This window comes from Trichomycterus rosablanca, chromosome 22 (assembly GCF_030014385.1).
Source record: "Trichomycterus rosablanca isolate fTriRos1 chromosome 22, fTriRos1.hap1, whole genome shotgun sequence".
NCBI lineage: Eukaryota > Metazoa > Chordata > Actinopteri > Siluriformes > Trichomycteridae > Trichomycterus > Trichomycterus rosablanca.
The window spans coordinates 5,400,034-5,425,423 of NC_086009.1; the positions used below are offsets into that span (position 1 = coordinate 5,400,034).

Sequence of the window (25,390 nt, forward strand, 5' to 3'; positions counted from 1 at the left end):
CTCAGCCAGTTGTGGAATTTGTGGGAATATTGGAAAAAATTACAGCACTGCACCCCGTCTGAGAAAAGGTGATACTGTGGTACTGTGGTCGTATTTGTCTTTGACTCTATCATGATAAAAATCGAAATGTGATTTATTATCCCTCCCCTTGTAGAAAGACTTTTCTGCAGTATAGCTCATATTAAACATGGCTGTGCTCTCATGTTGAGCTGTTTCTGATGGTGTAGGTGGATGAGTATTTGAATATTATTTGAATAATAGTTTTAAAATAGTTTTTATATTGATATTGTGATCCACCCTCCTCAATTTATACACTATTGTTTGGGGTCTTAGAGACGCCACAGCTAGAATACTTAATTAAAGGCAACAGATTTTTATAGGTTTTTAGTCTTTAGTCCAGTTTGTGTCTGGGGTGTTGAGGGTACAGCTGACAATGTAATTTTATTGTACCTACACATCACTGGGGTCTATGGGATCTCAATTAACAAGGCAGTAAAGTCAATGTCAACAGAACACAAGGATTCAAATTCACATTACAGTTTTACTCTTTGAAAACAAAAGCGGTTGGCTAAAATGATGTATGTTAATGGATAATCAAAGGATTCCGATTCAACCATGTTTGGCTTGACTGTTTTGAAAGTAATATACAGGTAAAAAAAAAAAAAATACAGTAATAAAAAAATCAAAATAATTCTCTCCTTGTTTTATTTTGTCTCTTAGATGAAGATGCAAAAGAGCAGCATCCACGAGTACCACATGGCACAGCTGAAATCCAAATCTACTGTAGCAAGAGCCACCAGGGACAGAGCCAATGAGTCTGAAGGCCAGAGCGACACAGGTAAAACCTACAGGCCTGTTCTTTGTTTACGTGATGTATTCTGTAGCATTAAAATGCTAAAGTTTGTAAACGTATTGACAGCTGATGCATATGAGTGGTGGTATCTGAGCAGTTAAGTTACTGGACTATGAATGAAAAGTTCATTGGTTTAAGCTCCACTACTGCCTAGCTGACACTATTAGGCCCCTAAACAAGCCTCTGTCACAACTGTAAGTCACTTGGGATAAAAGCGTCCGCTGTAATTCTGTACATGTAAACGATGTCTCACTGACTCTCGTACAGGCAGTGGAGACAGTGGCGCTCAGGAAAGCTGGAAGGGCCATAAAGAGATGATTATGAGGAAGAATATTAAGAGGAAGAGCGATGCAGCTTCAAATCAAGTGTCGAGTCATCTTCAGCAGCCTCGAGGCAGCAAGAGGGATGTGATGGAGGACAGGGAAACGTTCGCCGAGGAGAGCGAGTCTTCTGAGCAAGGTGAGTTTGAACCAATAATAGCTGGTGTAATTTATCATCAGCTTTTAGAAGTGACCCTTTTAGCAATTTTTAGCCTTTTCTTAACATTTTTCTCTTCGTTCTTAATTACCTAAATTGTATTTGGTCACTGATAAATTTAAATGAAATTCTTACTGGTTCACCACATTCCGTCAAGCAACATGTACAGACAGGTAACAAATTAAAGGAGATGAGTGCAGTAAAAATGAGGACAGATGCTAAAGGGAAAACGTACTGGCAAGGTCTGAAAGTCTGTCCTTTTTACATAGAGAGAAAGGGCACTACAATTTAGTACAAAGATTTATTGAAGATATTTTTTGAAATATTTAATAGCATTTTGAGTAGAATAAATATAATCAATATTTGTAACAGCATATACAGCCTTATCATATTAAAAGGTAAACTAATGTACCCCTTTAAATAATACATATATATAAAATGGGTGGCACAGTGTCTTGTTGGGTAGCACTGTCGCCTCACAGCAAAAAGGTCATGGGTTTAATTCCCAGGTGGAGTGGTCTGGGTCCTTTCTGTGTGGAGCCTGCGTGGGTTTCCCCTGGGAGCTCTTGTTTCCTTCCACAGTCCAAAGACGTGCAAGTGAGGTGAATTGAAGATACAAAATTGTTTGTGACTGTGTTTGACATTAAAAACTTGAACATGATGTTAAAATCCTAATAAATAAATAAAATAAATAAATAGCATACAGTACGTGGAGGGCCTTTTCTTGTTCCAGTATGACTGTGCCTCTGTGCATACAGTAAGGTCTATAAATACATGGTTTGACCATTTTGGTGTGAAGGAACTCTTGGACATTTGGACTAAATGATTGCTAACTAAATTGCCGAAGGATTGCTAGGACCACCTCATAGTGCAAATTAACCAGTATATGTGAAGCACTTGAATGCTATGCGAAAAATATTAAATCGTTTAACACTAACCTTACATTTTGACTTTCACAGCAAATTTCATATTACATGGCTCTTTGGTAGGGTCCTATGTGTAATAATAAGACCGAGTAATGTATCTTTATTTGCCTCATTCTGTCCAGATAATGACCGCAGGTTGTGGTCTCACTCTGTGCTGGTTCTCACAGATGTTAGGCGAGAAAAAGATAAGAGTGTGTGAGATTGTGTGTGTGTGTAGAGGTGAGTGAGAGGGTGTTGATGAATGGCTTGTAAATGACAAGGGGGGGGGGGGGGGGGTGCGTGTGGACACCTGACACCTTTCGCTCAAGCCCCCGGCTGGCAGACACACAGCCACAGCTGCAGCCTGCTGTCTGTTACAACAGCTCACCAGCTGAGTTCTGTGACATGCTTCCTCAGAAGTCCACCGGCTTTGGAGAGAAGCATGAAGGGAACGTTGGAAACATCCAAAGCTTTTATTGTTTATTAGAACACTGGGGGGTTAGCGGTAGAAATTTGTGGAATGTTTTTTATACATTGTAAACAGTTCTTTACAGCTCATCAGTTTAAATAGACTAGTCTTAGTCCATTGAGGGGCTGTAGGTGACTTTCTACCTTTTTCTATTGGTAATCTGTCAAACTGCACTTAAAAAAAGCAATAAAACTGCAATAAAGACTGTAGGTGTTAAATCAACACTGAGAACATTTATCTAGCTATAGCTTATTACAACAATGTAGATATTTTGGGACAGTAACTGTAAAGTAAATGTAAACTTCTCTGTTTCTAGCATTTCAATACAGTTGCTACAGTTGAAGTCAAAAGTTTAAGTAAATGTCATCAGACATACTTTTAAATTGATCTTTTTTTTTTTTTTATAAAACGGTGGCACTCAGGCGGCACAGCAGTAAAACACACCAGAGCTGACATTTCGAACTCCGTTTTGAATCTCAGCTCTTCTATCCGGCAGGCTGGGTGCCTACATGAACAACAATTGGCTTGGTGGGAGCCGGACAGGGATTCCTCATAACTGATGCAATTACGACCTCTGCTGGCTGATTGATGGCACCTGCACAGGGACGAAGGATAATGCATTGATCAGGGTGTGGCTCTCCGTACACAAAGCTGATCCGCATATGAACTCGCCTTGTGCAGGTGAAAAGATGTAGTCGGCTACTGCACACGTGTCGGAGGGGGCGTGTGTCAGTCTCGGCTCTCCTCAATCAGGGTGGAGATCAACATCAGTAGAGAGGAAGCATAATGCAATTGAGTGACTGGATGCTTGGTAAAAAATATGCACACAGCATTTAGCTTGTGGATTTGGTGTGGCATAGAAGGTACAATAATGTCAATTCTCTGTTAGTGATTGTGATTAACTATTGATGTTGACTTTTCTGTGCTGCTCCTATTACAAGGTATATAAACCAGTGATTTCTTTGCCAAGGGTGGGAAAAAAACAACCTGCACCTTATGCTGAGATGATTTGTCCAGATGGTCAAATGTAATCCGAGAAGCACCTAAAAATAAAATCTGCCAGAAATGAGCTGTTGGGAACACAGGGGAGACTGAATGAGCTATAATAATACAAAGTTTGCTTGACTGTGTATAATGTCTTCTTTTTCTAGCAGACTCTATATTCTGTGTACTTCAGTTTCTATGTACTTTAGTCATTCAAAGAAAAGGAACGGAAATTATTCCAACTTGGCATGACATTCATGTCCCCTACCTGAGTTGTTAACTATACATGGATACTCATGTGTCTTTTTTTGCCTCAAACAGCTTGACCATTATTTTCCCTTTCTCTTTTCATTACTCTTTGGTTAAAATGTTGTAAAATTCCATAGTAAAAAGAAAATTAAATGAGCTAGGGCCATATTTTATGCATCTGCATTGTTCCATGGGATCATTGGGACACAAAATTCTTTTTAAGTAGGCTAGACTCATTTTTCTCTATTTTACAGAAGAAGAAGATGCAGAAGGCAGTTACAATACTAACGAAGGCTATACCATCAAAGCCTCAACCTGCAGAGAACCCCCAGCCAGCTCAATCCTAAAAGACCCCTCGCCTTCCTCCATAGTAAAACTGGAAGTCAATCAAAAGGCAAAAAATAAAAGAGAACGCCAGGAACTATACGGTCAGTCTTTGTTTTGTTTGCTTAAGTCACCATAAACTCATTATAGCAGCTAATGTTAACATCCAACTCGTGAACTCGTGCAGGCTCCCAGCTGCGCTCTACCACAGAAAGTGACGTAAAGGTGAAGAAAAAGGTCTCCTGCAGGTCGACCCCGGTCACAGCAGCTAAGCCCCTGGGGGTGAGGAGGAAACCGGGCCGACCCAGGCTGCAGGAAAAGCTGTGGGCTGGACACTATCGCAAACCCACAGGCCTCCTGTCCTTCACCACCACCACTGAGAGGCTGAGAAGAGCCACCCGCAAGAGCTCTATGCTCCGAGGAGCTCTTAGCAAGGTGAGCGCAGTCTTCATTCATGATAAAGTTACAGCGTGACATTAGTACAGCTTTGTGATTGATGTTCTGCTGCTTAAATTGGGTTTGGAGATTAAACACTTGTCACTGATGGCGAGGGGTATAGTGGTATAGTTCCTCTTATGCTGCAGACCCTGACCAAGGAGAGCCACAGATCACAAAGTGGGTGTCAAAGGCTTAAAGACTAGTTTGTGCAAACAACATATGCACTAAGATGCCGGTTGCCTGGTGTAAGTGGGTCAGAATTTTCAGTTTGTTTCACTTATTTTGTCCTAATTTACAGAGAAAAAGTTGCTGGTCAGCTGTGGCTCAGTCTCCCCAGAGTGAGGACAACTGCAAACGTAGGACCAGGTTTAGACAGGTACGTAAACACACAACAGACTTTTTAATTCTGTATTTTTTTTTTTTTGACAAACAAAAAGTCGTATCCATATTAATAGTAGGTATTAATCGTGATTGTGCTGTAATATACTTTTATAGACATGCAAATATGTCAAAATATGTTGAAAGTATATATATAATCCGTTCACTTGACCGGTTATACATGTAATTAATACACGTGGAATATTCCTTTCTGGGAACACATGGGATTAAAAGTGTTAATGAATAAGCTATTATTTTTTATCCTTGTGTGGTTCACTCCATGTTTATCGTATTTGGTGTAGTCCAAAGGTCGTGCCGTCAGTCGTCTGTTGGAGAGCTTCACGGCGGACGAGGGCTTTCAGCTGGGCGAAGACGGCAGCTTCTCTGATGAGGATGAGGAGCGCAATGCCCGAAAACCTCCAGGTAAACATGTCGGTCCTAAAGAATTCAAGCCAGTAAATAGTCTCCATTAATATAGGATTCTACAGTGCCTTGAAAATGGATTCAGCCCTAATAAGACTATAGCCACATTACCTAGGTCAGGCTGTCGCTTTAAACAAGAAGGACACATCTTAAAACGGCCACTGTGGCAGTGTCAGTGTCAACAATTGAACATGATGTACACCATCCCAGCTGTGAATTATGGTGTTGGTAGCATCATGTTAAGGGGATGCAGCTGCAGAGACAAGCAGGCTGGTCAGGATTTATGAATGGCAAAGTACATGGAGATCTTGGATAGAGATCTTGTTCCTGTCTTTTATAAAGCCTAATCTGGAAAAGAAGATTGCCTCTTAGTGAGAGTGAGAATGACCAAAAACAAAATAAGCATTGTTTTAAATGTCCCAGTCTGTGTTTTCATCTTACTCTTACTGAACAAACCCTGAACGCTTCAAACACTTAGCAAAATTAGTTCAGACGTTAAAAAAAGACTACTGGCTGTAATAGCTGCCATTGCTTGTTCAAGCAAGTACTAAACAAGAAGAATTACCACACTAAATGGATGAAAGTAAGTGGACTCTTTTAAGTGGATCGTGAGCTTGTTGGACATCCCATTTCCGGACCATGTGTGTTAATATGTAATAGCTGTAATGAGATAGCGGAGATGGCAAGAACAGTTTTAACATTTATGTCCATGTAGTCAAAACAGCATTCGTTAGGTCAGTCTTTGTGCAGGTCATTGGAGTAGATTTACACCAAACTTTGTCAAACCATGAATTCATAGAGGAGAAGGAGAATTTTGCAAACTGCTTTCACAAAGATGGAAGCAGGTGATTTGATTTATGCAACAGATTTTTACACTTGTTAGCAGTGGGCGTGACTGAAACACCTGCACTCAGTATTGTGCCACTTTTAGCCATATAGTGTATGTGTTGAAATTGTAATTTTAGAATGGATATTTAATGTTTTACCTGCTTATTTTACTGTCTGTAGCTGTTCCAAACTGTGTGCTGACGAAAGATCTGCTGGCTGATGGACTCAAAGTTCTCATTACTAAAGAAGATGAGCTTCTCTACGCTGCGAGAGTTACAACACTGGATGTGCCTGACATGTATGTGCACACACACACACACACACACACACGCACACACACACATAAAATTAAAAACTGATGTGGTATGAGTAACACCATTCTAACTGTAAAATATGGTGCTGGTAGCATCATGTTATGGGGGTGCAGCAGCAGAGACTGGCAGGTTGGTCAGGATTCATTGGAAAATGAATGGCATGGAAGTACATGAAGACCTTGGATAGAGATCTTGTTCCTGTCTTTCATTAAATTATTGTCTTTATTAGTGGTAGTTTACCACTAGTATCACCAGTAATGCTGGTTACATCCCCACCACCACCAAGTCACCACTGTTGGGCCCCTGAGCAAGACCCTTAACCACAATTGCTTGAACTGTATTCAATCATAATTGTAAGATGCTTTGAATGAAAGCGTCTGCTATATGCCGCAAATGTAAATGAGTTTAGGCCAGATGTATTTATTTCTATGGTTCGGTTATTTAAAGCAGAACTCAAGGCAATTATATCAACAGTTAATTTAATATTTTTGTATTACTAGTTTATTACAGAAAATGACATTTAAAATCAGTAACTTTTGTGTTTATCTAGGTTCAATCCGCCTGTACACTGCAGATCAATTTAAAAGTATTGTATTTGATTGCCTGATCAGTATGATGAAATATTCCAGAATTCCATGATCTGTTCCAGAATGACAACACCAGATTTTAATCACCAGATTTCAATCCTAAACACTAATGGAAAACGTTGTATGTAAAAAATCGGCACTCTAACCACACACATTGTGATGATGTTCTTTTGGAAGAAGATGCAGTTGAGTACCAGCACTGCAGAATTTGTTTGAACAATAATAATAAAGCTGTTTCAGTGTTGCTCTCTTTTTCCTTTAAATTGTCCGTGGGTATATATACACACAGAAAAGCATAAAACAATAACATGCAGTTTGCTGAATATTGCAGTTACCTACAGTATCATCGCAACAGTCAGTATTGGATGTATTGTGTATTTCTGTTTATGAATAGAAAAGGATATTGGTTTTAGATCAGTTTATGAAGGCGTCCTGCAGTGGAGGGTCAATCACAGAAAGGTAGTAAGACAATGGGAGTCTGACACAAGCACAGCTGAAAAGAAATCCTTTGAACTCGCTCTCTCTTACGCTCTCTCTCGCTCTCCTGCTCTCTTTATCTCTTAGCTACAATATTGTTATCGATGGAGAGAGAGGAAACCGGCCCAGAATCTACTCTCTGGAGCAGCTCTTGCAGGAAGCGGTGAGTTCTCGTTTGAATTGCAGAGCCACACTTTTAGCTTTAGCCTCTTTGGCTTTACGCACACACACAAATGCTTACACACTTTTCTTTATTAGCTATTACTCACACACCAGCACCACCCCCACCACTTCATATATCACCACATCCTACAAAATCTATCCCACTAGAACACCACACTCAACCGTATCATCTTCCACAGACTGTTGAGTGATCCACTTTCTCATGGGTGCCATTTGCGTGTATTAACTCGATGAAATTAAACTTCATTTTTTATCTTTGTTGACTAAAACATGTATTTTGACCACATTATTATAAATTTCTTATGGAAAATAAATATTAAAAACATAGTTGGGTTATGGAATCACCAAACAATGCAAGGAAAAGGATTTCTGAAAGATTTTACTCATTATATTATATTATATTCACTGTAAAGTGTAGTGTTAGAGAGTGGGAACAAAGGACAAAATATGTTTTTAAAATGTATGTTTTAAATTATATATCCTACATTCACAATTAGATCAATGTGGACAAAAAAATGCGTATTAAAGTAAATTTTCATATACATTTATACATATAATCTCCTGTTACGGAAATGGCACAGATTCGGCGGAATCGTTCTTCTCTTGTGCTTCCCACTTTACCCAGCACCACGTCCCAGGGAAACCCTTTCTCTGCTCACACCTCCTCATTAAATTCAAACTCCGTTAGCCTAATGAACATCTTCATCTGCTTCTCCTTTTACAGTAATGACCATTATGAAACTGTTATACCAAGTGCAATCTCTTTAGACCCTCTGCTCCATTATACTGGAAAACACACAGCGTGTCCATTAGAACCACATCCCTTAAAACTGGCACTCTAAACCCACAGCTTATCTCTATTCGAGAAGCTTCAAACAATTAGATCCTCCCCCTACCTGGATTAGACTTATCTGATGGTCGATTTGAACTAGAAGAACTAGAACTAGAAGACCATATTGGACTGAATGGGCACAATTTACCACAGGAAATTACAGGAAGGCTTTTCAAAAGAGTGGAGTCTGTTATAGCCAACAGGCTGTACAATGTAGTCACACACACACATTTACATTTTCGGTATTCAGCACCCCGCTTTTATCCAAAGTTACTTACAGTACTGTGATAGTACTTTGTCTAAGCAATTCAGGATAAAGGGCCTTGCTCAAGGGCCCAACAGTGGCACCTTGGCAGTGGTGGGGCTTGAACCAGCAACCCTTTGATTACTAGTTCAGTACCTTAACCCCTAGGCACACACACAATTCCACCCTCTAGCCATCATGCTGCCCTACAGCTCATCAGTCAGAAAGAGCCTGTTTCTATGGCAACCCCAAACTAAGACGACTTAAAGGGCTTTGGCGAACGGCGGATGCTGAGCCCTGACTGCACTGTGGAAAGTAGAAACGGCGGCAACCTGCAATCACAGCCTTCCCATTCACAGACTTTTTAGTATTACTCAGCAGGTCAGGGGTTTTGAGCATCACAGCTTCCGCTGCTTTCAGGCATGACTGGCATGCTGGCATGAGATAAGTGCTGCTTTCAGAGCTGCCACAGTGACTGGTGTGTATAGGAGTGGATGTGCTTGTGTGTTTCCTCTGTTTTGCTATCTGACTTTTCCTCTGGGTGCAAACACCTCTTTGTCGGATGCTGGCACTGACTAACAGCGGTGCCTGTGTATGTGTGTGTGCCAGGTTTTGGATAGGCGTCCTGAAACAGAAGCTGTGTTGGCCAAGGGTACGAGAGTTTGTGCCTATTGGAGTGAGCGTTCGCGATGTCTGTACCCAGGATATGTGCGCAGAGGTGAGACACAAACTTATTTTGTTTTTTCTGTTTGGCACATCAACCCTCATTATTCTTTTTATTTGACTTAATAAATTTTGTGCTAAATATTAGTAAAAGTTTAGAAGAAGAATGCCTTTATTTGTCATATATACTACTACTGTTATGATGTGGGAGGAAGGACCCAAGGATGCGGAGGTTTAACTAAAAAAGGTTTTATTTACAAAATCATAAACATAATATACATAAAATAAAAGGAATAACAGTAACAAAAAACACTTCGGGGAATCCCGAAGGCAGCCGGTGACGCCAGACTGAAAGAAACAAGGGAAAAAACATAAAGGGGAAAAAGGGAAAGCGCGAGGCGCGAACCCTGGTCGCTCACCTCCAGGCTGGGAGCTTAAGCACGCTGCCACAGCAACGCTGAAAGCAAAACCGCTCCCAGCACTAAAGAGGCGAAGCGACCGGGTTCGCGAGGTGGGAAACCTCGCGCTGTTGGCCGAAGAAGGGGGGATAACACCGCCGGTAGATAAATGGCACGGCGCTCACCAGCAGTTAATGCTGGTCAGCGCCATGCCATCCACCGGGTGTGATTTACTTGCGGATTTCAAAAGTTAAAAGCAAAGGCGCTGTCACCAGCCAGGGTGGCTGGGAAGTGGCCATTTGCTCCTGCGCTCCAGAGGGCGGAACGTGACGCTGTCACCAGCGGTAGCTGGGAGGGGGTCAGGTTCCTCTGGGCGCAGTCATGGGGTCTCTAGGTGGCGGCGGCACGGCGGCTCGACGGCTCGGCGGCAGCGGCCCGACGGCGACCTGAGAGCGGCAACCAGGCGGCGGCGGCGGCACGACAGCTGCGGCACTATGGCGGCAGCTTGGCGGCGGCGGCGGCGTGGTGGCGCCCACTAGCGGTGGCCCGGCGGCAGCGGCACGGCGGCGGCGGCACAGTGCGGCGGCACAACCTGAAGATAAAAAAAAACAATAAACATAAAAGGACACCGCAGTGTCAAACAAACTCAAAGAAAGAAAAAAGAATCGGCCACTATGAGCAGAAGGTGCGACGGCTACAGCTCTGCACCTATCCCTTAAATAAGGGAAGGCACAGGTGTAGCCACTTCGCCCTAACGAGCTGGCCAGGTACTTAAAGGCACAGCTCGTTTCTGCTCTGTAAGGCCTGTGGCATCAGGGAGAGATGGTACATTCCCCTGATGCCACAGAGCCTAACAGTACCCCCTTCTTAAGGAGACCTCTCCTGAGGTCTCCAGCCGGCGGTCCCGTCCCCACCAGTGGCTAAAAGCCACTGGGGGAGTGCCCCCCCAAAAAAATCTTTGGGAGAGGACGGGGTCCTCCGCTGGGTCCAGTAATGGTCGCACCTTGCTGTTCTGATGTGGGAGGAAGGACCCAAGGATGCGGAGGTTTAACTAAAAAAGGTTTTATTTACAAAATCATAAACATAATATACATAAAATAAAAGGAATAACAGTAACAAAAAACACTTCGGGGAATCCCGAAGGCAGCCGGTGACGCCAGACTGAAAGAAACAAGGGAAAAAACATAAAGGGGAAAAAGGGAAAGCGCGAGGCGCGAACCCTGGTCGCTCACCTCCAGGCTGGGAGCTTAAGCACGCTGCCACAGCAACGCTGAAAGCAAAACCGCTCCCAGCACTAAAGAGGCGAAGCGACCGGGTTCGCGAGGTGGGAAACCTCGCGCTGTTGGCCGAAGAAGGGGGGATAACACCGCCGGTAGATAAATGGCACGGCGCTCACCAGCAGTTAATGCTGGTCAGCGCCATGCCATCCACCGGGTGTGATTTACTTGCGGATTTCAAAAGTTAAAAGCAAAGGCGCTGTCACCAGCCAGGGTGGCTGGGAAGTGGCCATTTGCTCCTGCGCTCCAGAGGGCGGAACGTGACGCTGTCACCAGCGGTAGCTGGGAGGGGGTCAGGTTCCTCTGGGCGCAGTCATGGGGTCTCTAGGTGGCGGCGGCACGGCGGCTCGACGGCTCGGCGGCAGCGGCCCGACGGCGACCTGAGAGCGGCAACCAGGCGGCGGCGGCGGCACGACAGCTGCGGCACTATGGCGGCAGCTTGGCGGCGGCGGCGGCGTGGTGGCGCCCACTAGCGGTGGCCCGGCGGCAGCGGCACGGCGGCGGCGGCACAGTGCGGCGGCACAACCTGAAGATAAAAAAAAACAATAAACATAAAAGGACACCGCAGTGTCAAACAAACTCAAAGAAAGAAAAAAGAATCGGCCACTATGAGCAGAAGGTGCGACGGCTACAGCTCTGCACCTATCCCTTAAATAAGGGAAGGCACAGGTGTAGCCACTTCGCCCTAACGAGCTGGCCAGGTACTTAAAGGCACAGCTCGTTTCTGCTCTGTAAGGCCTGTGGCATCAGGGAGAGATGGTACATTCCCCTGATGCCACAGAGCCTAACAACTACAGTACAATGAAATGCTTTTTCTGCATATCCGAACTTGTTGGAAGCTGGGGTCAGAGCGCAGGGTCAGCCATTGTATGGCGCCCCTGGAGCAGACAGGGTTAAGGGCCTTGCTCAAGAACCCAACAGTGGCTGCATAGCAGAGCCTGGGTTTGATCCGGTAATCTTCTGATTGCTAGCCCAAAGCTCTACCCACTACCACTGTCCCTGTCACTGTATCTGTTATTCTGAAGTTTTTATACTAAAGCATATTACTACTTATTACACACATAAGCATACACAATATGGAGGGCGGTACAGTGGCTCAGTGGGTAGCGCTGTCACCTCACAGCAAGAAAGCCCTGGGTTTGATTCCCTTCTGTGTGGAGTTTGCATGTTCTCGCCGTGTCTGCGTGGGTTTCCTACGGGAGCTCCGGTTTCCTCCCACAGTTCAATAACATGCAAGTGAGGTGAATTGGAGATACAAAATTGTCTGTGACTGTGTTTGACATTAAAAACTTGAACTGATGAATCTTGTGTAACCAGTAACTACCGTTCCTGTCATGAATGAACCAAAGTGTAAAACATGACGTTAAAATCCGTATAAATAAATAATACACTATATAGACAAAGGTATTGGGACACTCTTATTCATTTAATTCAGGGGTTTCGTTCAGTCCCATTACCACTGGTGTATAAAATCAAGCACCTAGCCACGTAGTCTGTCTGCACTGGTCTTGAGACACGTCTTGGTCTCTGGATAGTCCCTACAACTCTGGTTCATGTCTTAATGTTACGTAATTCCACAGGTGGAGCCAGTGATGAGGGTAAACCAGGGGCTGTAATGGTGGAATTTGATGATGGAGACAGAGGACACATCTCATTGCGCAACATTCGCTTCCTTCCTCCTGGCTTCCAAATCTCTTGTAAGTTCGACTTCTAAACTATAATCTAAAAGCTTGATTTAGACAAAGAAGCATGTGCTAATGTGTTACAGTCATTCAGCCACAGATGAAAAGGTGCAGCAAGCATTAAAAATTCCATGACTGCATTGACATACATGTCCTTTACAAGTGTATGTAAATGTTTAACTTAAATTCTATAATTAGTCAGCAATTTAAGAGATGCTTCCGGGGTCCCGTTAAATAAAAATAAAAGTAAAGTAAACAAAGTTGCTGACTTTTATATTTGCATTTGATCACATACACAGACTAAACATTACAATATAAATGTACAAAAATTTTAAGAATAGAATAGAACACGTTTATTTGTCATATATACATATACATAAGTACAGTACAATGAAATTCTTTGCATATCCTAGCTTGTTTGGAAGCTGAGGTCAGAGCGGAGGTTCAGCCATTCAGTCTGGTGCTCCTGGAGGGCCATGCTCAATGCAGCATTCGAGCCAGGATTCGAACTCTCAACCTTTTGATTGATAGCCCAAAGCTGTACTCACTAGGCTACCATTTGACATAAATATTGATATTGTACATATTGCTACTGATTTGCAGTCATTTAAGTTTTTATCCTTTGACTCTTAGGTGGTGAGTCCAACCCTACTCAGGTCTCCTCTGGTCAAGCAGACAAGGTCTTAGCTGGTCAAGGGGAAAGAGGTCGCCAAACTGATAGATCATCAGAAAAAACATCAAGCAAAGAAAATGCCAAGATCCAGGAGAAGTCAGTGAGAAAACCAGGTAAGTCATAATAATAGACAGATTTTCACTAATTATTTCAGACAGTATGCATGTCACATGACATTACCAAGTCACATTCAGCAATTACTTGGCAATATTTACTTCTCATTTGCATTCATGTAAAATCTTTGTCCACTTATCACCTGTTTACTTCCTAAACTGTCCTATAATCTACAGTAAATATAAATTATTTTGTTTCTCAGGGAGACCAAAAGGTTCAGGTCTGAAGAAGTTCTCGGACAGTTTCAACAAGAGCTCGGCATCTTCACCTACTTGGCCAGCGATAGCCGTGCCTAAAAAGCGAGCGCCTGTCAATTTGTTCCAACTTAATGGCTCAGCATCTAAGAAGACGTTTAAAAACAAAGAGAAAGACGTGTTTCCTCACACTCCAGTCTCCATGACAACACCAGCCAAAGGCATCTTTAATAGCCGGTCCTTTGAGGTGGACTCGTTCAGCAGTATTGCTAATGGCTACTCTTCCTTCTGCAGCCAGGCCTCCGGTATGACTCTCGCGAGTAGGGGCGCTCCTTATGGGCAGAAGAGAAGGTCTGAGGAGTCTAACCCGCCTAAGGGAAGAAAAAATGAATTCCTGGTCAAGCTAGATCATGAGGGAGTAATGTCTCCCAAGAATAAGAGCAGCAAGGCATTACTAATGCTAAGAGGCTCAGGATTCAGTTCAAAAGACATAGGAAACCCACCCAGGCCTGAAGCCTATTCTCATCCGGTCTTGCTAGTGAAAGACAACAGGAAGGGGGACAACTCGCGGGCAGAGCTTCTCCCCATTCAAAGAAAGCCTTCTTCATTGATGCTAATGGGCAAGCAGGAAGATCTAAGCCTTGGCTGCCACAGAGACTGCAGCTCTTATTCAGACATGGATGAGGAAGATGAGAAAGAGGAAGACAGGAGGAGGGGAGGTGCATTAGCATTGGTCCCAGCTTCAGGTGGCATGAGGACAACTGGTCGGTTCCTCTCACGGCTCTCAGCTTCTTCTTCATCTTCAGGGTCGTCTAGCTCCTCTAGTTCAGGTTCTCTCTCCAGCTCCAGCGTTTGCTCCTCAGACAACGACTCATCGTACAGCTCAGAGGACGAGGAAAGTTCTACGCTGCTCCTGCAGAGCTGCCTGACCTCTCATCACACTCTGCTTCCACCCTCGAAAGCCTCCACCAGGCCGTCACAGCAAACGTTTGTGGCCAAAGCCGTGACCGTTTCCAATACCAAAAGTGGGAATCCTGATCACAGCGATGGCTGCAAGCCGTTGAAAAGAAAGGAGTGCATTACGTCCCACTCCAAACCCTCCAAAGACCTTGTTAAGAGACAGAAACTACTTCCTGACCATAGCAAGCCAAAGGTGTCCTCCTGCCTGCCACTCAGACAACTTTGGAGGTGGTCAGGAAATCCCACCCAGGTAAGCCAGAAATCATTACAACAAAGCATGTTTCTGACTACTGAGATCAGTTGGTTTTAAACAGTGATGAGTGAAATTTGTTTCAAAATATATTTCTTATCCTCAAGAGACGTGGGTTGAAAGGGAAAGCTCGGAAGCTTTTCTACAAGGCCATAGTCCGCGGTAGGGACGTGGTTCGTGTAGGAGACTGTGCAGTCTTCCTGTCGGCTGGCCGGCCCCACCTACCTTACGTCGGACGCATTGAGAGTTTCTGGGAGTCCTGGACCAGCAGCATGGTAGTAAAAGTGAAGTGGTTCTACCATCCAGAAGAAACCAGTCTGGGCAAGAGGCACCATGATGCCAAGGTAAACTTGTCTTCTATAAATCAAAGACCATTTAATTATTTATTAGGATTTTAACGTCATGTTTTACACACTTTGGTTACATTCATGACAGAACAGGTTATTACTGGTTACACAAGATTCATCAGTTCGTTTAATATCAAACACACTCATGGACAATTTTGTATCTCCAATTCACCTCACGTGCACGTCTTTGGACTTTGGGAGGAAACCGGAGCTCTCAGAGGAAACCCACATATACATGGGGAGAATATGCAAATTCCACACAGAAAGGACCTGGACCACTCCACCTAGGAATTGAACCCAAGACCTTTTTGCTGTGAGGCACCAGTGCTACCCACTGAGCCACCGTTTTACTTTTCCAGTCCCCAGGCTTTTACAGTATATACAGTCTATGACTCAGAGCCACATGAAGTCCTGCAATCCTCACTATTACAGTGTTCTAAATAACAGAAGTCAGACTGGATGGTTTTCAATTGAGTTCAATACTGATTAGAAACTGTAAATAGGACATTAAACCAGTAGCCAAGTAGCAAATCCCCTATGTACAAACAGTTCTTCTTAAGCATGGTTACATGGTTATTCTAAATGTAATGTAAAAATGCCAACCATTTGACTCTACACTAGAATAGGCTTATAAACAAATACCTTTACAGGGTTTGGTTTGCATGGCATCTCAATGTATATTTCTTCTCTGCAGCATGCCTTGTATCAGTCGTGCCACGAGGATGCGAACGACGTGCAGACAATCTCTCACAAGTGCCAGGTGGTGAGTCGTGAAGAATACGAACATCTGAGTCGCACCAGGAAACCTGAAAGCAGCCTTCAGGATCTGTACTACCTTGCTGGCACCTACGACCCTACAACCGGTCAGCTGCTTACTACAGATGGAGTGTCTGTCCACTGCTAGCTCTTGGTTCAAAGCATTGCTGGTCCTGGCAGGCATACATTTGGCTGGGTGAGAATTTGACAGAAGACCAATGCCATGTATTGGATGGATAAAGTTAAAAAAAAAAAAATGGTGGTATGGTGAGTCCTCCTGGTCTCTTGTGTTTGAAGGATAAGGATGTATAATCTGACATCTTAAACAATTTAACTTCTTAACAACAAACTACTACACGTCACCAAAGCAGAACCCTTTGTTGGGCTGGAGGAGGTGGCTGTCAAGTAGAGATTCTTCAGCCAAGAAAAAACTCAAACAAAGGTGGTGCGGTGTGTTTTTCCTGCACCATGTCGTGATTCCAGGGATATTTAAGTATGTTAGATCTAGTATATTACGTTTATATGTGTATATATTAGGATTTTTTTATCAAGCCATACACGTCAGTACCTCTTACCTGTCTTCTTATTCAGGTGTATAGTGTACAGGTTGCTTGTATGATCACTTCTTTCATTGTTAGTTTTGTCATTGTTGTTTATATGTACATACAAAGGTATTTTATATGCGTCATGTACAGTATAAATGAGGTTTATCGTCTGATGCTTTGATCAAATTATTTTTCTATGAGCTGTTATTATGGAAAGAAGAAAAACTGAAGATGTGTGTTGCACTGCACATTACCTGCTGAGACAGACAGATTAGATGCTATATGTGTTTTAGTCATTGTTATGACTGCACTTTGGGCATTTATTATTATTTCTAAAATGTATTTTGTTCTGGTCTGCTTCTATTATTTATGTGGCCCTTTTTCTTTTTTTTGTTTTCTTTTATAATTCAAATGTCTATAATGATATGAAATACTGAAGAAACAATACATTTCTGAACATATTTTATATTATTTAAATTACAAATCATATTATAAGAGATTATGATCCATGGAAATTCAAGAGACTGCAATGTTCAGATGTTCAAAAAGCTGCAGTATGTAACTGTTCATCATTTAGTGATTTGGAAGGTAGAAATGTGTATAACGTACAGAATAATGCCCCCTGGATCCCTTTTAATGGTGCATAGGTTAGAAATTGGCTCAAGCAGTAACCTACAGAAAAATTCAAAAGTCATGGCTTTAAATGAAAGCAAAATGGTATTAATTATATATGTAAGTATTACCATTTTGGTTATTTATTTCAACAAAGTTATAGCTGTGTGAATATTATTTAATAATACAAACAGGCGTATTGCTTTGAGGTATTTTACAGCTATGTAAAGGGTGCTCTGAGTAGTTACCTGAAGTATGTTGTGGTATTTCCAGACTTTCGTTTTTTTGGTGTAAAGCATTACACCTGCCACTAGGAGGCCATTGGGAGTTCTGGACTGCTAAGTAGCATAAAGTAAAAAGAAGAATTTTTATAAATATTTAATTTTAGAAAAACTAAATTTTAACCATTTTAAAACATGGTATTGATGTACACATATTCTTACATTCACATCTTATATACGACATAGAACCTGTCCTATTCTCTGTTAGCCAATCTGACTAACTAGCTTAAAATGTGCAAAATGTTGCCATGTCAAATACCTTTATGATTTATTGTTGTAAGAATGCAAGACTAATTTGCTTGTTTTAAGCACCAGATTATACTTTGTTAGCCAGTTAGGCTACCTAATTAGTTCCAGTCTTTGAATTGTGTCCACTTTCCCAGTTATGGCCAGGCTATCTATGTTAGCCACTCCTGCTTCCTGCTCAGTCAAATTGCTTAAGCATTCTTTTATCACATTCTCATGCTCCTCATATGTGATTTATTCTGTATAAGTAAGAACATTAAAAAATAACAACCAATGCACTTTTAACTAAGTAAAATTACATACTGCAGCTTTAACAGGTCTGAACTATCAGAGCAGTCTAAAGGTCTCTTGAAATTGCACATATAGTACTGTACATCCTTCTGCAATCATCCAAATTCTTTAACGTTTTGCACTGATGTCCCATTTTGCTTTTCAACAATGTTTTATATCTTTTTTCACCTTTCTACCTATCAGCTTACAGCCACGGCTAATTGAGGCAATACTGTCTTACAGGCCCGGGTGTGGTTTGTCTTAGAGAAACCAATGAAGCGTGTGTCTTTAGAGACAATCATATTCACGACAGAGCAAGCATGGACAGGCTCGAGCAATCAATCGTTTTGTGTGTGTGCCAAAAACAGGTTTTCATTTTGATTATATGAGTTTCACTGTATTGTCTAAGTATTGAATGATTGTTTTTATTGTTATCATTTATTTATTGTCAGTGTTGCTGTTTCATCACAATACCAATCGTTTCTATTGAAAATGTGACAGAGCTTGTGTTGTTTTAAACGTGGTTTTTTTCCAATCCAAGTGCAATGGGTGAGCAGAGGGGGATTGTACAGAGAGAACACTGGAATTTGTTTGCTGGTTTGTGCCTTGAATTATTGTTTGCTCTTTATCTTCTGACCCCCCATTAACAAATTCTGTGGTCTTGCAGAGGAAGTGACATCATTCATTGAATTTGCCTGCCTGTTTACTTCACAAATGAACACTAACATGTTTCTCACTGGATTTAACAAGTCCTGTTCTGACACATAACTTAAAACGAGAAGCATTACATTTAGAGTAGCTAAACTTTTATTGTAAAGTACACATAAAAGCATAATATATGTGGATAAATACATTTTCATGTGCTTAAATTGACCAGGGAATATCTTATCATCTTTACATCTTTCATGATCTTTAAATATACATAAATATGCAATTTAATGGCACATTCATGTCCTACATTCGCCTCTAATTGCAGGCTGGCTGACTAACACTAGTAAGCTATGTTAGTTTACATTTGTCAAAGTTGCTCTAGTAAAAATCTTCATGTACATTACATCTGCTATTTCATATACATTTAATCTGCTATTTACTTTAACAGTTCTTTGCAGAATTACAGAAGCACTTAAAATAGGTAATAACAGCACTATTTAATTACATTATTATAAATGTAGTGTGAAGGATAGTGTGATATGAGACAGCCAAGTAAAGAAAGTATTTCATAATAAACACAACTGTATTTTGCATGTTGCAAGCAGTTGAAATATGCTTTTTTAAGCTGCAAAACACTTGACTCATAATAAAGTGATTATATTAAATTCTCCCAATGTACCAGGTGATTTACTGTTAGTAAAGAAGCTGGAACTGATGGTGTTACTCTCTAAAATATCTGTGCATTTTTTAAATTGTTGGTGTTAAGCCAATCTGGTAACAACTTTGAAAGTTAAGCAAACAAGACTGGCTGCTATCAAACCCCCAAATCGATTTTGGCCAAAAAAGATTCAGATTCAGCCATGCACTTTTTTGTTACATTCAGACAGAACTTAAAATCCCAAGTAAACTTGACTTGCAGCTTTCATGCTTTATTTATTATTTTTATTTAGCTCACTGTTTTATGTGTATGTTCGATCATGATTTTTTTCCTGCATTTGTTTTGCTGTCTTGGTTAAGCAGGGCACTTGATGGTGTAATATGAATGTACATCAAAAAATCTGGCTAAATCCACAAAGATTGATAAAATAAGATTTTCATTAAATGTTTTAGATGGTCTTGCTTTACGACAAGTCCACACTAACACAGAATTTTTAAAAATCTGGATTTTTTTTTTTAACACTACAATATACACATGTACCCATGTTAGTGTGGACTAGGTCTTAAAGGTTAATCATCTGTCCTTATTTATTAATGTCACTCACCCCTAGCAGAAGTGCAGTACTACTTTGATGAAAGTTTTGAATAACAGTCAATAAATGTAAAGCCTCTTGCAAAAGGCTGATGGATAATAGGTAATAAGGACGCAGGAACGTCTGTCTTAAGAAAACTGTTTTAATTCTGATTCTATTTGGATTTGTACATGGAAATACTCTGCCTGTCACAGAACGTCATTGTTAATCCTGAGATGTTTTAACACTAAGAAAAAATAAGTATATATTGTTTATGGTTGTTCTTTTTGTCCGTTTTTCCCCTTCTGTGTTGAGAATTGTTGTAAAGTTTGTAAATGTAAAGTCTGGTTTTAAGGGTAAATGTTTTACAGAACACTTTATGAGTATCAAAATGTAAATGTGCTTTAGTATTAAGAATTTTTATAAAGGGCCTATGAATAAATATCACACTAAATGGTTCTTCTGTGCTTTACTCAACTGATTACACTTAAGCCAAGAGACATACAAAGGATAACTGTTGCAGACAGAATTTACTCTTTAATCCACCTCATCAAAAACTGTGAGTAGTAGGTTTCAGGCAAGTGGACACAGTTAACGCAAGTAGACGGGAAGCGTGTCAAGAACATAATTTGTTGGTTATGTTGGCACAAACCCACAGGATGCAGAACTGCAATTTTTTTCAACGAGTTCATATGAAGTACACACAATGTTATGTTGTGGCCAACCTGAATGTGACATATTTGTGATTTTGAAATAAGTTGACGGTATGTGATGTTGGTGGATACCTATTTAGAACTTAAATACAGTGTTTTTTCGAGTTTGTTGGGCCAAAAACACATTTTTAATCAGAAAAATATATTAAATAAATTAAAATAGTCCTAAATAAGCAATGTTCAGGGGATGTAGGGAGCAGCAGGCCTCCAGACTGTCTAATACAGCACATGAACAGTGCTTCACTGTTAATACAATAACTTTCCCAAATGATCTCCAAAAGGTCCCTGTATTGGCCTGCATAGAGCAGTGAGGACGATACAATGTGGACTGATGTGTCTCAATCCATTTATAATATCCTATACAGTGTGCTCGAAATAGTAGCTTCACCATTAGTCAAGCTCTAATTAAGCTCACTATTTAGTGTAAAAGACGGTATTTGGAACACAACAGGTCGACTCTGCTCCGTCTGAGGCCTGACACAGTTTCATATCAATATATATTATTATATGAATATAATGGTCCATTTTATTTTCATTCTTATATTTTACTTATTCTTTACTAGTTTTAAGTGTTAAGTTAGGGGGAAGCACTTTACGGGCTCATAAGTTCGTCATCCAGGTATCTCAATGCTAGCTCTAGCTAAGGCCTCAAAAATACATCACCGTAGCATTGCTACAAGCTAATATCTTTGCTTTTTGAAATAACTAGCGTCAAACTCGAAACAGTGTTTTTCAGGTCACTACTGGGCCGTAAAAGCATATTAGCTAGCGGGCGTACCTGTTAATAAGAAATCTCATAAATACATCATCCAGTTTAAGTTCCAGGTTGGGTTGCCAAATCCAAATCCTTAAACGCTATAAGGTGAAGTTTAGCAATGTAATGTCTCTTACACTGTCTGCACTGGATGTTGCTAATGCTTTGTATTTAATTTACTTAATCCCGAAACTGTGTTTATCACAACAGGTGTTTTTTCATGGCAAAATTATGTAACATCAGTAAGGGTAACATTTAGTTCAAACTGCCTGTACTATGAAAAATCAAACATCTGGCAACCATAGTCTAATTATAATTTATCCAGTACATCTATATCACTTAATATAAATGTACATTTTACCATGAATACACACTTCAGGAAAAAAAAAAAAACAACAGTTACAGTATGTTGTAGTTCTATCTTATTATTATTATTATTTTTATTATTTATTTTTTTTTTTTTTATTATAAGGCAGCAGAGTGGTTCAGTGCATAGCATTGTCACCTCACAGCAAGAAGGTCCTGGGTTCGATCCCCAGGTGGAGCGGTCCAGGTCCTTTCCGTGTGGAATTTGCATGTTCTCCCCGTGTCTGCATGGGTTTCCTTCAGGAGCTTCGGTTTCCTCCCACAGTCCAAAGACGTGCAAGTGAGGTGAACTGGAGATACAAAATTGTCCATGACTGTGTTTGACATTAAACTTGTGTAACGAATAACTATTATTTCGGTCATAAATGTAACCAAAGTGTGTAAACCATGATGTTAAAATCCTAATAATATTTATTATTATTATTATTATTATTGTTATTATTATATCTTTACTTCAATCTATATTATATTAATATTAATAATATTATAAAGATAATATTATTTATATTATTATTATTATCAGGACAAATTTTAGGCTAGATTCTTCAGTAAAAAGCTTTTTGGAAATCAAAATCATCGATTTAACCTGCAGCATCTTGCTTTCAGTAGAAGAATCCACATGATGGTCAGGGTAAAATAAAGGCTTTGGACATGTAGGTACATCTTTACAAATCAGTCCCCTGACAGCCATAAAATGAAAAGAGAAAATCATTTAACTCTTCACTGGCCACATCCACTTTTGTCAGCACAAACAGATTTTATAGATGCTCTCTGAAGGTTGTGTGTACCACCAAAAGAACCTGAATGGGTCAGTGACCTTTCCACATGTGACTGAGTAATTGTAGGGGGTTTTATGTCTGTGTCAGGGATAAATGGGGCACATCAGTCATGTCCAGCACTGAACACAATGTTGGGTCAAAGCTAGGGCAGAGTACTCAAAGTCATAGGGAAAATTGGTTGACTTTGAGTAAAACTACATAATTATAGGATCAAATATGGGAATTATTAAAAGTAATTACAGTTCAGGTTGCTGCTGAAATGGTCTAACATAACAGTTCTTCACAAAAGTTTACATTCAGAAGTGTTCTATACAGTAGTTTACAGCAGTTTTAATATAAGATTTGTTGCTATAGTGGGTGCCAACATAGTCACATATTTTCCCTATCTGTGGCCATTCTGACTGTAACTACATTATAGTTCCTTTTTTAATGAAGACAACAACAAAATGTAACCTCACATGGTGCTGACCATACCATCCTGTAGCGTAGTGGTTCCAAACCTTTTTGGGTGACTGGGCCACATTCTGTACAGTAGTGTTTAAAGTAAAAAATAAAAAAGGGCCATGATAACTTGGGCCACTGTATCATATTAAGCCTAAAATACATTTCATCCAGGACAATTGTCACAAGGTGTCACATCATTTTGAACTGTATTGCTTAATTCGTTAACTTGTTACTAACAGATCCCTTTGGGCTATTTTCAGATCTTCCTTAGCACCTCACTATCTCATTGACATGCTCTTAACCTCCACATTGCTCCTACACTCCCATGCTTGATTGCCTGGTTGTCAATAGAAGAAAGGTTTATAAATGTCTTGCCCCCTGGCTGACCTTCTCTTCCCTCTAAATGGCTGTGTCAAGATGTGTGTTGGTTAGAGGAAAGAGAAAACAGGCTACTTTAAAAGTGATGTGGCTAAGGCAAGTGGTCTATCTATGGAAATTCCCAGGAATTAAAAAAAAAGTTTAAAAGACGTAAAAAATTCCATTGTTAGGTTTAATGAAATATGTATATTTTGTGGATAATTTAATCAGTGAATGCTCACTGGGTAACAAACCCTACTTTGGGGACAGGTAAAAAAGACCAAAGGCACATGTATAAGTGGTATCACTGAAATATTCCCCTCTTTCACTGTGTCCTTTCAAATTCTGTTCCTAGACGGGTGAAAAAAACAACAAAAACATCACAAAAAAGCAACATTTGCCCCCTGCTTGGTACCCTGTGGTATAGTATGTTTTTAAAGCCGTGCTACCACATTTATTGGTTGTATTCATTGCCAAATGACCCTTACTGTACCTTAGTCCTTGTGCTAAATCTGATTACCCTTCGTATGAAGCAGTTTACAAGGGTTGAGTGAGAAACAGTGCCATTGAAAGGTCAAATGCAACCATCACAGAGCACTGGAGTGAAACAGTGCAAGTGTCAAGTCAAGTCAAATTTATTGGTATAGCCCTTCTTACAACAGACATGGTCTTAGAGCAACTTTACAGAATCCAGGACCAAAAACCGCACTCTTTTGTTGGCCTAGAGGGTTATTAAATGAATTAGAATTAGATTACATGTAAAAAAAATAAAATAAAAAAAAAAGCACAAAGAATTTCATTTGAATTCATCATCTTTCAGTTCAGTCTGTGGTCAAATAAAGTTAAATAGTGAGTTTTAGGACTTGAGTGCAGATTGTAAGTGCAGACACTCATAATGCAGGTGCCATATTTAAGATCAGACTGCAATATAATTTATAACAATAGCATCATTAAAAAAAATTTAACTTATAGACCACAATAACCACAGTGGGGCAAACTAAACAACTAAACTGTTGTTGCTACTGCTATTGTTTACAGGTACCTTCAGCAAGCTGTAGCCTCACCTTTAGCAAACTCCTCCTCCTTCACAAATATAAAATAATTTTGTGTACTTAAAAAAGGACAATAGCACATTAGGTACAGTACAGACAGTTCTTAATTCCATACCTTATTGTACTGTATGGCAACATGTAGTGAAAGAATAGGGTGTTGTAATCATCACAATTACAAACAACCAGGTTCTAAGTTCATTGCCAATTAAGAGCTTAGCTTATGTTGTAAAACCTGAAAAGGTTTTTTTTATTTAAAGGAAACGTCTCCAAAAGTCACGACAGCTAATGTCAAACATGGACAAGGAGTATCAGCATTGGATAGACAAAACTAAACAGAACTACACTTATATAAACCAGCACCAACAAAACTGTACTCACTGTGCTTTACAAAGCTGAAGTTAACGATAGGGCTGCCTGTCATAAATACATAACGTCTAATGTCAAGTGCAAATTATGTATAGACAAGTCTTCAACAGACTTACTAGGGCAGCACAGTGGCTTGAGGGGTAAAACTGTCACCTCACAGCTGAAAGGTCCTGGGTTCAAGGTTTTCTGTGTGAAGTTAGCATGTTCTCCCCGTGTCTGTGTGGGTTTCCTCCGGGTGCTCCGGTTTCCTTCCACAGTTTAAAGACATGCAAGTGAGGTGAATTGGAGATACAGAATTGTCCATGACTGTGTTTGATATAACTTTGTGTGAACTGATGAACCTTGTGTAATGAGTAGCTACCGTTGCTGTCATGAATGTAACCAAAGTGTAAAACATGACGTTAAAATCCTAATAAACAAACAAACAAACCAGGTGCATCCTATGG

At 40.6% G+C, this 25,390-nt stretch overlaps 1 protein-coding gene across 3 annotated transcripts in view; it reads left to right on the forward strand.

The window, feature by feature from the left end:
* The window catches only part of LOC134335842 (BAH and coiled-coil domain-containing protein 1), an 86,709-nt gene extending 69,870 nt beyond the window's left edge, over positions 1 to 16,839 (forward strand). For 2 of the 3 annotated variants that reach the window (XM_063018450.1, XM_063018451.1), the window contains exons 15-28: positions 721 to 838; positions 1,121 to 1,312; positions 4,192 to 4,365; positions 4,449 to 4,696; positions 4,998 to 5,075; positions 5,380 to 5,500; positions 6,509 to 6,626; positions 7,794 to 7,869; positions 9,575 to 9,683; positions 12,884 to 13,000; positions 13,619 to 13,771; positions 13,975 to 15,176; positions 15,284 to 15,520; positions 16,218 to 16,839. In XM_063018450.1, the coding sequence (XP_062874520.1) occupies positions 721 to 838; positions 1,121 to 1,312; positions 4,192 to 4,365; positions 4,449 to 4,696; positions 4,998 to 5,075; positions 5,380 to 5,500; positions 6,509 to 6,626; positions 7,794 to 7,869; positions 9,575 to 9,683; positions 12,884 to 13,000; positions 13,619 to 13,771; positions 13,975 to 15,176; positions 15,284 to 15,520; positions 16,218 to 16,427 (3,153 nt within the window). In that variant the 3' untranslated portion in view covers positions 16,428 to 16,839. Of the gene's footprint in view, positions 1 to 720; positions 839 to 1,120; positions 1,313 to 4,191; positions 4,366 to 4,448; positions 4,697 to 4,997; positions 5,076 to 5,379; positions 5,501 to 6,508; positions 6,627 to 7,793; positions 7,870 to 9,574; positions 9,684 to 12,883; positions 13,001 to 13,618; positions 13,772 to 13,974; positions 15,177 to 15,283; positions 15,521 to 16,217 lie in introns of those variants that run through there. The other variant, XM_063018452.1, reaches the window with a different exon arrangement.
* Positions 16,840 to 25,390: the final 8,551 nt, after the last annotated feature.